This window comes from Schistocerca nitens, chromosome 8 (assembly GCF_023898315.1).
Source record: "Schistocerca nitens isolate TAMUIC-IGC-003100 chromosome 8, iqSchNite1.1, whole genome shotgun sequence".
Taxonomy (NCBI): domain Eukaryota; kingdom Metazoa; phylum Arthropoda; class Insecta; order Orthoptera; family Acrididae; genus Schistocerca; species Schistocerca nitens.
Genome location: NC_064621.1, coordinates 398,372,311 through 398,385,687, shown reverse-complemented (window position 1 = coordinate 398,385,687; position 13,377 = coordinate 398,372,311). Strand labels below are relative to the sequence as shown.

Here is a 13,377-nt window from a genome sequence, read left to right as displayed (position 1 = left end):
TGTTTTAAATTGGTGGCGTCACTTGGTCGATATGCTTTTGCTGCCTGTGTGTTGAGAATGTCTGTTTTCGTGAATATTGGTGTTGGAAATCCATAAGCAGTATTATGGGTTTTCTATATACTGTGTATCATAATTTTCCATCAGATTGTCTGTTGAACTGTAGTCCACATTTTTGTAATTGAAACTGGTTTTAGGATGAATGCTCTTGTTTTACTTATGAAAATCCTACAGCCCCTGCCAGATAACAAAAGTATCATCCACTTCACACCAAATTAGATGGTTTTATACAAGGCTTTGTGAGTGGTCAGCATTACATTCCATAGATGACTGTCCCACTTAGAATATATGACATACCCAAGATCCACAAGGCAGAATACTTTCTGTATCCTATTGTAAACAGAATGTTGGTGTATCTGCTACATCTATTTCTATATCACTAATTTACACTTAAGTGCCTGGCAGAGGGTTCATTGAACCACCTTCAGACTATTTCTCTATATTCCAGCATGTGGAAAATATGAACACTTAAATCTTTCTGTGTGAGCTGTGATTTCTCTTATTTTATTATTATGATCATTCCTCCCTATGTAGTTGGGCATCAACAAAATATTGTTGCATTCAGAGCAGAGAGTTGGGGATTGAACTTTCATGAAAAGATCTCGGTGAAAAACACCTTTGTTTTAACGATTGCCAACTGAACTGGTGTATCATATCTGTCACTCTCTCCTCCCTGTTTCACAATAATACAAAACAAACCGCACCTATTTGTACTTCTTCGATGTCCTCTGTCCATCCTTACTAGTAAGGATCCCATACTGCACATAAATACTCGAAAAGAAAACATACAAATGTAATGTAGGCAGTCTCTTTAGTAGATGAAGTTGTTCGTAATAGTAATCCCAAGGTGTTTAGTTGAATTAGCAGCCTTTAGATTTGTGTGATTTATCATGTAATCAAAATTTAATGGATTCTGTTTTAGCACTCATGTGAATGACCTCATACTTTCCTTTATTGAGAGTCAATTGCCACATTTTGTTCCCCATAGATATATTTCGTCTTAAATATTTTGCAGCTGGGTTTGGTCTTCTGATGACTTTACTAGACAGTAAATGACAGCATCAACAATCCAAGAGGGCTGGTCAGATTGTCTCCTAAATCACATATATATACAGAAGAGGGCCATAATTTCCTTGGGGAATGCAAGATATCATTTATGTTTTACTTGATGATTTTTCATCACTGACTTCAAACTATGACCTTTCTGAGACGAACTCATGAATCCAGTCGCACAACTGAAATGATGCTCTATGGCTTGCAGTTTGATTAGAGGCCGCTTGTTGAGGAACAAAGCAGAAGCCTTCTGGAAATCTAGAAATATGGAATCAGTTTGACATCCTCCGTTGATAGCACTCATAACTTCATGTAAATAAAGAGATAGTGGTGTTCTACAAAAACAACAGTTTTTTAATCCTTACTGACTGTGTGTCAGTACATTGTATTCTTAAAGGTAATTCATGATGTCTGAACACAGTGTATGTTCCAGAATCTTACCACAAATGGATGCCAATGATATGGATCTGCAATTCAGTGTGTTACCCCTATTTCCTCTATGGAATGTTGATATGCCTGTGCAATTTTTCATCCTTTAAGTTTAGATATATTGTCAAGTGAGCAGCAGTATATGGTTGCTAAGTATTTAGCTATTATATCAGCATATTCTGAAATAAATCTAACTGATATGCAATCTGGACCAGAAGACTTCCCTTTATTAAGTGATTTAAGTTGCTTTGCTATGCCAAGGATATCTATATATAATGTACTCATGTTGGCAGCTGTTCTTGATTCGAATTCTGGAATTTTACATTGTCTTCTTTGGGGAAGGAATTTTGGAAAACTGTGTTTAGTGACTGTGCTTTAGTGGCACTGTGATCAGTAATATTACCATTGCTATCACTCGGTGGAGGTACTGATTGTGTCTTGCTACTGGTGTACTTTACGCACTACCAGAATCGCTTTGGGTTCTCTACCAGATTATGAGACAGATTTCCATTGTAGAAATTATTAAAACAACTCATATTGAAGTACACACTAAATTTCCAGATACTGTAAAACATTGACAGTCTTGGAGATTTTGGATTCTTTTGAATCTGGAATGTTTGTTTGTTTGTTGCTTCTGCTATACTGTTCTGACCAAACTTTTGTGCTATGGGGGATCTGCTCTGTCTTTCATTAATTTATTTGGCATAAATCCTTCAGTTGCCATTGATACTATTTATTTTAATTTAAACCACATCTGGCCTACGCATACATAGTTACTTTGGGAGGAGTTGAAACTGTATCTTAGGAAGGCATCAAGTGAATTTTTATCTCCCTTTTTTAATAGATATATTTTCCCATTATTTTTGCTGCGTTTTGGATGTTATGGTATTTAGTCTCGCTACAACAGCCTTGTAGTCATTAATCGCTTTGTCTGTCACAGTGCTCCATATTTGCCCAGGATTAGTTTTTTACTAAGAGATCAAGTATGTTTACACAGTCATTTACACTTTAAGTTGGCTCCTGAACTAACTGCTGAAAATAATTTTCAGAGAAAGCATCTACGAGGGTTGACTGAAAACTAAAGCCTCCACCTTCGTAACTCTTCAACAGTTAGCAACACTGGTATGCAGCACTGGTATGCGGCAGGTACTGGCTTGTTCCATAGCCTTTTCTCTACAGTTCCAGTTGGCAGGAAGCCTTAGCATTGAACGGCTATGTTGTTACAGTGTAGTGTGGAATCCTGCGCAGACAGTCAGTCAATGCGATTTAAACAACATGCAGTCATTGAATTCTTGACAGCAGAAGATGTCACCCCAAAGAAGATTCATCAGAGAATGAAAGCAGTTTATGGTGATTGTGTTGATGTTAGTACTGTGCGTCGTTGGGCGAGATGTTGCAGCAGGAACATCAGACCTGTGTGACAAACAAGGAGTTGGGCGGCCTGTGACAGCAAACGCTGAGTTTCACAGGCAAAATGTTGACAGGTGGATTCAGGGCGATTGTCATATCACTCAGAGAGAAATTGCAAGCACAGTTGGCATTTCACAAGAATGTGTGGGTCACATTATTGCTCCGTCTGACTTCCATCTGTTCCCGATGGTGAAAGACAATCTGCAGGGACATCATTATGCTTCTGATGAAGACGTTGAGAGAACTGTGAGACCGTGGTTGCAGAAACAAGAGTGTCGACTTCTTCCGTGACGGCTTCAGAAAACTTGTTCACAGTTGGCAGAAATATATCCAGTTGGCTGGTGATTATGTGGAAAAGTGAATATTAGTAATTAAAGGTCACATTCAAAGGATTATTTCTGTGTTTGATTTATTAAAATATTTGTAGTGGCGTAGCAAGACAGCCAAGCCACTCGGAGGTAGCCGAAAGGCACGCGTTAAGCTCACGCAGATTGGTGTGAGGTCTGGAACAAGGTAAAGTAATTATCCTATAAAGAAAAGAACGTAGTTCTTGGAATACTTAACTTTAATCCACAATTGGAGAACATCGCTCTTGTTTAGACATTATTACACTGAATATAAACTGGTAATGGCGCCTTGCTAGGTCGTAGCAAATGACGTAGCTGAAGGCTAAGCTAACTATCGTCTCGGCAAATGAGAGCGTATTGTTCAGTGTAGCTTCGCTAGCAAAGTCGGCTGTACAACTGGGGCGAGTGCTAGTAAGTCTCTCTAGACCTGCCGTGTGGCGGCGCTCGGTCTGCGATCACTGACAGTGGCGACACGCGGGTCCGACGTATACTAATGGACCGCGGCCGATTTAAAGGCTACCACGTAGCAAGTGTGGTGTCTGGCGGTGACACCACAATATTCCCATCCAAACCCAATTAACGAAGGTGGAGGCATTATTTTCATTCAACCCTCGTAATACAATTTCAGATGATGTTTTACGCCTACCATTGACTTTAAAGATGTATTTTCACCACCATATCAAAGGCAGATTGAAGTCACCAGCAACTATTGTTTTATGAGTGGGGTACCTGTTTGAAGAGAGAGACTCAAGTTTTCTTTGGACCTTTCAGCAATAATATCATCTGAGTCAAGGAGGGGGAGGTATCAGTAAAAGGAACCAGTTATTTATTTTTCCAGTTGTCAGGTATAACCTCTACCCACACTAGCTCACAGGAATGAACTACTTCATTGTCACTACAAGATAAACTACTTGTAACAGCAACAAACTTACCACCACCAGCTATATTCAATGTATCCTTTCTGAATGCCGTTATGTTCTTTCACATGAACTTATCTCCAATTTTCAGTATCTATAACTATTTGAGCTTTCTATTAGTGCTTGGAGCTCTTGTTTTTTCCCAACACAGCTAAGACCATTTACAACTATAATACCAGTCTGTTATAGATTTTTAAGAACCCGTGACTGTTTATTCAATATAAATACACAAAACTGCAGCAGTAACTTTTTTGAGTACTTGTTTATTCCATATATCAGTTTTCGAACTGTTTCGAGCTCATCCTCAAATTGTGCACATGTAAGTTATGTGATTCTTTCATAGTGTAGCCAGCATCCAGCATTACTCTATGGAATGGTCATGTAATTTCCACGTGCACTATCTGAAGGTGAGCCTGAAAAGGTTCAAAAACCATTTTATGGAATAAACAAGTATTCAAAAATGTGATTGGTTGCAGTTTTCTATATTTATATAATAACATATATCTAAAAGAAAGTGCTGGCAGGTCGACAGACACACAAACAAACACAAACAAACACAAACATACATACAAAATTCAAGCTTTCGCAACAAACTGTTGCCTCATCAAGAAAGAGGGAAGGAGAGGGAAAGACGAAAGGATGTGGGTTTTAAGGGAGAGGGTAAGGAGTCATTCCAATCCCGGGAGCGGAAAGACTTACCTTACCTTACCTTTTAGATATATTTTTCTTACGTGGAATGTTTCCCTCTATTATAACCATATTTATATAATAACAGTGTTTCCTAGGTCTACCTACATCTGTTTTTAACCTGCCTCTTTTGAGACAGAAGCCTTTTTGTACTTCCCCAAGACACTCTAATCTGGCCCAACATGTGTCTAAGAAATTACATGATATAATTGGAAAGCTCAGTTTGTTTATGAAGGATTCTGCGCATTTTGTGTTAATGCTTTCAGTTATAACAATTATAACTTTGGTGATTTTTGATGTTAAACAGTTACTCTCAAACATTCCAGCAGTAATAGTTTTGGAGATGCTTGAGGAGAAGGCATCCTCAGATGTAGCTGAGTTAGTAAAATGTTGCCTGCTATGTAGCTACTAAAGATGACATGGAGAATTTTATAAAAAAAATGGATGAAGTATGCTCCTCACTTTCCCTTTGGCTGCAGATACATTCACGGAGTCTTCTGAAATGTAGGTTCTATGAGGAATGTCTGTGAAACTGTCTTTATTGCCCATTATGTGGGTGATACATCATATGGCCACATAGGGAGGAGATGCTACAACATTTTAACAGATATCTCAAAACCATGTACCCTAAAATCAGTTTTCATGTGCAAAGAGAGGATATTTTTGGATTTATGTTTCTTTGTCTACAGGCAACCTGATGGAAAATTAGGACACAAGGTGTGTAGAAAACTTAGAAATACTAAGCGATAGCTGCATACGGATTCCCCTTACTGTGTTTCACAGTGACAGATAGTTCTCAGCTCACTGACAGTAAGAGCATATCAGATCTGTGATGGCACTAATTTAAAATGAGAATTAAGTTACCTAAAAAAATATGGTAACAGGTAGCTGTACTGCATAATCAGTAGGCAGAGAGGTGAAGAGGAAACAGAACTACAATAATTGATATTTCTGTCATTTATAAATGGTACACTTCAGAAAGATCATATGATGTAAAGATTTAAAGCCAGTTTTTTTTCCAGCAGTCATAAAATAAAAACATTTTATCAACAAAATACCAACCAGAAACACTACAGACCACTGGACTGTAAATAATTAGGAGAAAGTGTAATAAAGTGAACATTGGGGAGACAGACCATGCAGTTAAAGAACCCTTAAAAGGTCATGAATGGTGTATGCTTCAAACATCCCAACAAGTCAGTCACAGCTGAACTTAGTGAGGAATGTCATCAGGATTTACAGTGTGCTTTACTAATGTGGGAATTTTAGCAAAAGCACTGTAGTCACTTAAACAGAAAAATTGGAGAGGCAGTTGACTTTACTGAATGCTCTAACAATCTTAATTGTGATGAAAGCTTTAAAACTACCAGCAGCATGGCGGCTGTCTACCCTCACAGGGAAAGTACCCTAACACAGATGACTTAAACTGAATGAAAGTTATTTCTTTTAAAAAAACGAACATGTGTCTGTTCCACTCTCCATTAAGGTAATATATCTTAAAATTTTGGAACTGTGTACAGTCAGTGTTTGAATACTAATAAATTTATGAACTGTATTACCCAGTAAACAATTAAAGCACTCATGATAATGAATATGAGAAATTCTGCTCTCAAATTAACACAAGTTTAACAGTACTACTCATTGTCCAGCCAGTTCATTGTGTAAGGTCTTAGTAAGAGGACCAGAACATTAAATAATAAGATTCTACAAGAACGACATCCTACCAGAAAGTAAGATCTTGTAAAATAATTGACAACAGCCTTAAAGAAAGGACAGGATTTACTGCACATACTAACTTTGTGTGTAAGGGAATGAACACATACTGCATCTTATTGCATAATTAACAGAAGTGTGGTATGTAACTGAGAATGTGTAAGAATTACAATATTTCTAGAACATAGCAACATTTGGGCTGTTTAACAACCGGATTTTTTTAACCTTAATCTAAAACAAAATTTGATAAATATAACCCAGCTACATACAACTTATCAACTCGAAAATCCACCTGTGGAGTGGAACAAGTTGTAAAGAAAAAATATTACAATTTGATTTCTAGATAATTATCCTTGGTGTATAATTTTTATTTCTTGGAAAGCTAAGGTACTTGGTGTTACGGAAGAGGGATCTCTCTCCTGTTAGTTCTGCCCAGTATGTTCAGTTTCTTGAGAATCCCTACTGTCCAAAATAGTTGAGAATAAATTACTTAGTTTTCATTCAGTCATTGTTGACCTCATCATTATACACTCTCAAATTAGTGCTGTACCAAGCTGTTGTTCTTTTGGCTTTGTTTTTGTTTTGGATGTAACTAATCTCTTGCTGACAGCAAACTACCTCAATAAGAATGGAGTACTAATTCAGTGTTTGTAAGAAAGGATTGAGGGATAATTGTTTGAGGACTAGAATATAATACATATTGATCTGAGAAGAGCAAAGTAATCCACCCCTTTCCCCCTTTCTTCATCTCTAGACTCATCGCAAATTCTTACTCATGTATCCATCCATGACCACTTTGCTTTTCTTTGTGTTATGTGTGGAAATGCATTTCATCTTGTTGTTTTGTAATGCTGTTTCATTTATGTGACACATGCTCTGATAGCAGGTGATTTTCATGACAAATAATGCAATAAACCATTTTAAAGTTGGATTAATTTTTTCATATTTTTCTTGTGTATAGGAAATGTGATGATTTTTGTGTCCCTATTTAATAGTAAACTCAAAAATTAATTTGGCAGCTTACATAAAAGAGTGAAAGAAACAATGAAGAAAGCATTTTGGGATCTGCTGTCTCTTAAGCTTTCTGAAGACCCACCAGATTACAGTCAAGCAATGAATTTGCTTAGGGATATAAAAGAGGTATGTTATGTATTTAGTTTTATTCTACAACATTACTTATGCTCAGCACATTTATAACTTCTTTTCATTTTGTTGCAGTATTTGTTCAGTCTGCTCTTACCACAGCATGTGAAACTGAAAGAGGAAATATCAGACCTACTGGATGAAGATATAATCCAGCAACAGGTTGATGCTGGCACATTAAACTTCCAGGTTTGTTAAAGGTGTATGTTTTTCAGAAACTTGATCATATTGTAGATGTCATTAGTTTTTGTACATCATCTGATACTCTGTAATTGCAGTGAAAACCAAATAATGAATTGTACTATCAACAGACCAGTACATGGGTAACTGTTGGTGGGATTTGAATATTGTATAAATATTCTTACTTCCATGTTCCTCACTGGAGGAATATGGCTGTCATCTTCATGCAAGATTTGAAGCTTAGGCATATTTCTTCCTTCATTTGTATTTACTGTTTTGCTGCAGTTATTTACAATTTCTCTTAATTATTGCTATTGCTGTTGTGTGATTCTCATGAAATTCTGCTAGACAAGCTCAAGTATTGTGGCATGAGTGTGACAGTGTACAAATGGTTTAATTCGTACCTAACTGGAAGAGTGCAGAAAGTTGAAATAAGCAGTTCTCATAATATGCAAAGATCAGCGCATTCCTCAAACTGGGGAACTATCAAGAATAGGGTTCCACAAGGGTTGGTCTTGGGTCCTTTGTTGTTCTTAATATATATTAATGACTTGCCATTCTATATTCATGAAGAGGCAAAGTTAGTTCTCTTTGCTGATGATACAAGTATAGTAATCACACCTGACAAACAAGAATTAACTGATGAAATTGTCAATAATGTCTTTCAGAAAATTACTAAGTGGTTCCTTGTAAACGGACTCTCAATGAATTTTGATAAGACACAGTACATACAGTTCCGTACAGTAAATAGGATGACACCATTAATAAATATAGACCTTAATCAGATGCATATAGCTAAGGTAGAATATTCAAAATTTTTAGGTGTGTCCATTGATGAGAGATTAAATTGGAAGAAACACATTGATGATCTGCTGAAACCTTTGAGTTCAGCTACTTATGCAATAAGGGTCATTGCAAATTTTGGTGATAAACATCTTAGTAAATTAGCTTACTACTCCTATTTTCACTCATTGCTTGCATATGGCATCATATTTTGGGGTAATTCATCACTGAGGAATATAGTATTTATTGCATAAAAGCGTGTAATCAGAATAATAGCTGGAGTCCACCCAAGATCATCCTGCGGACATTTATTTAAGGATCTAGGGATATTCACAGTAGCTTCTCAGTATATATACTCTCTTATGAAATTTGTTATTAACAACCAAACCCAATTCAAAAGTAATAGCAGTGTGCATAACTACAATACTAGGAGAAAGGATGATCTTCACTATTCAAGATTAAATCTAACTTTGGCACAGAAAGGGGTGAATTATACTGCCACAAAAGTCTTTGGTCACTTACCAAATAGTATCAAAAGTCTGGCAGATAACCAACAAGAATTTAAGAAGAAATTAAAAGAATTTCTGAATGACAACTCCTCCTACTCCATAGAGGAATTTTTAGATATAAATTAAGAAAAAAATAATAAAGTTGTTATATTAACTTAATTATGTTGTTAAATTAACTTAATTATGTCATGTATTGGAAAATTTGACTCGTTCCACATAATTACGAAATATCGTATTCATGATCCATGGAACTAGTATTAATCTAATCTAATCTAATCATTTCCATTTACTCTTATTTTAAAAAATTTTTATGTTAACCAAATATCTTCCTCCAAGGAAATTTATAGAACTGGTATTTGAAACTGATTGCCGAACGATTCACTGCCGCCATCATATGTTGCACTTATGGACCATGAAGGTATGAGAAATTAGGACTTATATGGAGGCATACAGACAGTTGTTTTTCCGCCGTTCTATTTGCTAGTGGAACAGGAAAGAAATGACAAGTAGTAGTACAGAATACCCGACACCACGCACCGTACGGTGGCCTGCGGAGTGTCTGTGTAGATGTAGACATAGATAGCAGTGTATTCAGTCAAGGGATTCAAAAACTATCAGTTTCACAGTATTCATTGAATTATCATCTCATAAAACACGCATGTACTGGTTGTCATCAAAATAATAGATGCACAAGAAGAAACATGATTAATTCTTAACTCGATGTGATTTCGATGTGGCACCCATGCCTCAGGTCTTGCAGGGCCTCATGAATCCCCATGCCCCAGATGTTGACTGCCTCCAACCTAATTGATATTCCTAGTGTGTCTTCTCGTTACAGTTTTTAGACAGGCATTCATGTGCGACATGCTTTGTTTTATTCATGGTTTTTATATTTGTGTATTTTCTCAAAGCTTAAGCCAGATTATTTACTGCTGATTGTTGATTTTTTTATGTTTTGAGGCACAGGGCAAAAAAGATAGGATTTTTCAACTATTTACAGCATTAATTGTTGTGAGAGTTTGGTAATAGTACTGGCATCAAAGTGCTGATGAAGTTGTTTCTGCAAATTTAAATGCCATCTGTTTGCAAGCGGATGGTGGAGGCAAGGTGGGAGCTCAGGAGACTCCAGAGAAAGGCAGCTGCAAATGTAACAAGTTCTTTGTTGAAGCATCCACCGAATGCCGACGATCTCGTTACATAAGCCGATCACACAGTTTCCACACCAGTGATGTGTGTAAACGACAATGCTGTACCTGCTGTGGCCACGGGCGGAGCCCAGCTGCATCATAGTGGTGGATGCTCACCATGATGAGATGCCGGTCTTGTGATTGTGAAAGAAGGTTGGTGTGCACGGGGAGTGACCCCCTGCCCCCTAGGCAGGAGTCAGCCATGCTGCTGGAGTTGACATGGGTGGCCAGGTGCACCATGACACTAGGTCCAGGTGGTCTTAGTGCATAGAGCTGTTGCCCTGCCATGGCCTCAAACTGCTGACATCTGCTGACATATTTATGTGATTACCCTTCAGCAAAGCTCCGTCATCCTGGTATGGCTTTGAGACTGAGAATTATTTCGTTACAAAAATGCCCATTACTTTCAGTTGGCAGCACTGCACTAGTCGTGCATATGCATCACTATCAGTCATGTATCCTAAAACACCAGTACCACTGTCAGTGTGAAAATATTGCTTGCCCTTTGCTGCATTAGTCTGTGTGGTACCACTGAGTTCACTGTTTCAGCAAGCTAACCTGCCTCACAACAGTGCGTCAGCCTTGTTGAGTTATTACAGAAATGGCATCCCACACTCGCCTGTTGTCAGCACTGTTGCAATACATCACTCAGGCTCACATTAATATGCCCATATATGGTTGGTATGCTACAAAAGATTGCTAGCACTCAGCTGTGCCAACGACATGTCAAAAAGTCAAAACACTCAGTAACATTTAACTTGTTTTTCACCAGTTGCCCATAATGATTATGTTCTGTCAGGATTTATATTACAGTTGTTCTTTGATAAGCTTGACTTTCTGAAGGAAGAGGCAGTTGCAGTTGTTGATGATATAACCTACCCATCAGTGTTGTTGCTAGCATTCAGCTGATTCTTCTTTTCTGGTTTTGCATAAATTTCAAATTTTAACATAGTTTCTTCTTCTGAATCCATAGCAGTCATCAATATATTTTTCTTTCAGGGTTAAAGTTGCTGGTAAATTCCATGATTTACAAGAAAGCTGTTCAAATATATTGCCTATTTTATAATATTTCACTGTTCCACTATATTTTTTAGTTTTAAGAATCAACATTTTTCTCTCTTATATAGTGTTATCATCAACAACTCCACTGTACTAACTTAGTTACAACAGCACATTTCTTTAAGAACAAAATGATTGCTTCTCTCCAATTACAATAAACTGCACAGAACATAACAAAGGAATGTTAAAAGTAGTACACATCGAAAGTTATACATAAATGCTTCCTATGGCCATTAATTCTATAGCTGCTAGCAACCAGTTCAGATCGATCCATTTGTATAATGTCCGTAGTATTTGACCTATAAATCTCATTTGTTTGTGCTCCTGTTGTTTTAATATGAAAATTCATGAAAACAGAAATATAAGGAAAATATTATGAAAAGAATAAGTTCCACTCACCACATAATGTAGATACTGAGTGGAAAAAGACTGTCAAACAAAGCTTTCAGCCAAACAGGCCTTCATCAGAATTAGTCAGAATACACACACACACACACACACACACACACACACACACACACACACACACACACAAGCAAGCACGCGTCATGCACACAGGACTGTCATCTCTGGCATTTCGGATTGGAATACAACTGTCACATAGAGTGGAAGCAGCATTCTGGAGGGGGCAGGGAAGGGGAGTAGATAAAGATTGCAGGGTACATGTGAGGGTGGGGGGTGGGGGGATTCTGTCTGGTGGAGCATGCAGGGTCTAGACTGGCAACAGGCACAGTGTCAGGAGGCTGTGGGGCAGTGGAGTGGGGAGGGGTGAGGGAACAGGGAGTGAAAAAGGAGAGGACCAGGGAAGGGGAAAGACGGATGGGTGCATTGACAGAGGGTGGTACACAAAGAGGGTGAGAACGGGAATAGGGAGGAGGTGACAGGACAGTGGGGATGGAAACTGTTGGGTGGGGGTTGTGGGAACAGTAGGTTAGCTGAGGGTGAGGGTGGTATTATTTCACAAGTGGAGAAGGTGTTGTAGAGATGACTCCCATCTGTGCAGTTCAGAAAAGTTGGTGGTGAAGGGGAGGATCCAGATAGCTCTGATAGTGAAGCAGCCATTGAAATCAAGCATGTTGTGCCACAGGGCAGTCTACTTTTCTCTTAGCCACAGTTTAGCTGTGGCCATTCATCCTAGTGGCCAGCTGATTGGCAGTCATGCCATAAAAAAGCTGTGCAATGATTGCAACAAAGCTGGTATATGACAGGGCTGCTTTCACAAGTGGCCTGGTCTCTGATGAGGTAGGATAAGCCTGTAACAGCACTGAAATAGGGAGTGCTGGTGGGCGGATTGGGCAGGTCTTGAACCTGGGTCTTCCATACAGACGTGTTCCCTGTAGCAAGGGATTGGGATTGGCATAGGGATGGGCTAGGTTGTTGTGGAGGTTAGGTGGGCAACGGAACACTACTTTATAAGGGGTGGAAAGGATCTTGGATAGAATGTCCTCCATTTCAGCTCATGATGGTAGGTATTCATAACCCTGACGAAGGATATGGTTCAGTTGTTCCAGTCTGGGTGGTATTGGATGACAAATGGAGCACTCTTGTTCTTGGGGTTTGTGGGAGGATTGGGGGAGGGGGAATTGCACAGGAGATCTGTTGGCAGACTATGTCTGGAGGATATGGCATGTCTGTGAAGGCCTTGATGAGACCCTCAGCATACTGGGTGAGGGAGTCCCATCAGAGGCTGGCCACCTGTGAAAATAGACTTGTCATATACCAACTCTGCTGCAATCATTGCACAACTTTTAGTATTGGTATGACTACCAACCAGCTGCCCAGAAGGATGAACAGCCACCGCGAAACTGTGGCCGAGAGAAAAGTAGACCACCGTGTAGTACAACATGGAGCTGAACATAACATGCTCGATTTCAATGGCTGTTTCACTACCAAAGCCATCTGG

The 13,377-nt window shown here is 38.5% G+C and overlaps 1 protein-coding gene across 3 annotated transcripts in view; it reads left to right on the top strand.

Moving 5' to 3' along the window:
* The window catches only part of LOC126198676 (T-complex protein 11-like protein 1), a 124,220-nt gene that overhangs the window by 66,877 nt on the left and 43,966 nt on the right, over window positions 1-13,377 (top strand). For all 3 annotated transcript variants that reach the window (XM_049935170.1, XM_049935172.1, XM_049935171.1), the window contains 2 exons: window positions 7,633-7,753; window positions 7,832-7,945. In XM_049935170.1, the coding sequence (XP_049791127.1) occupies window positions 7,633-7,753; window positions 7,832-7,945 (235 nt within the window). The remainder of the gene's footprint in view (window positions 1-7,632; window positions 7,754-7,831; window positions 7,946-13,377) is intronic.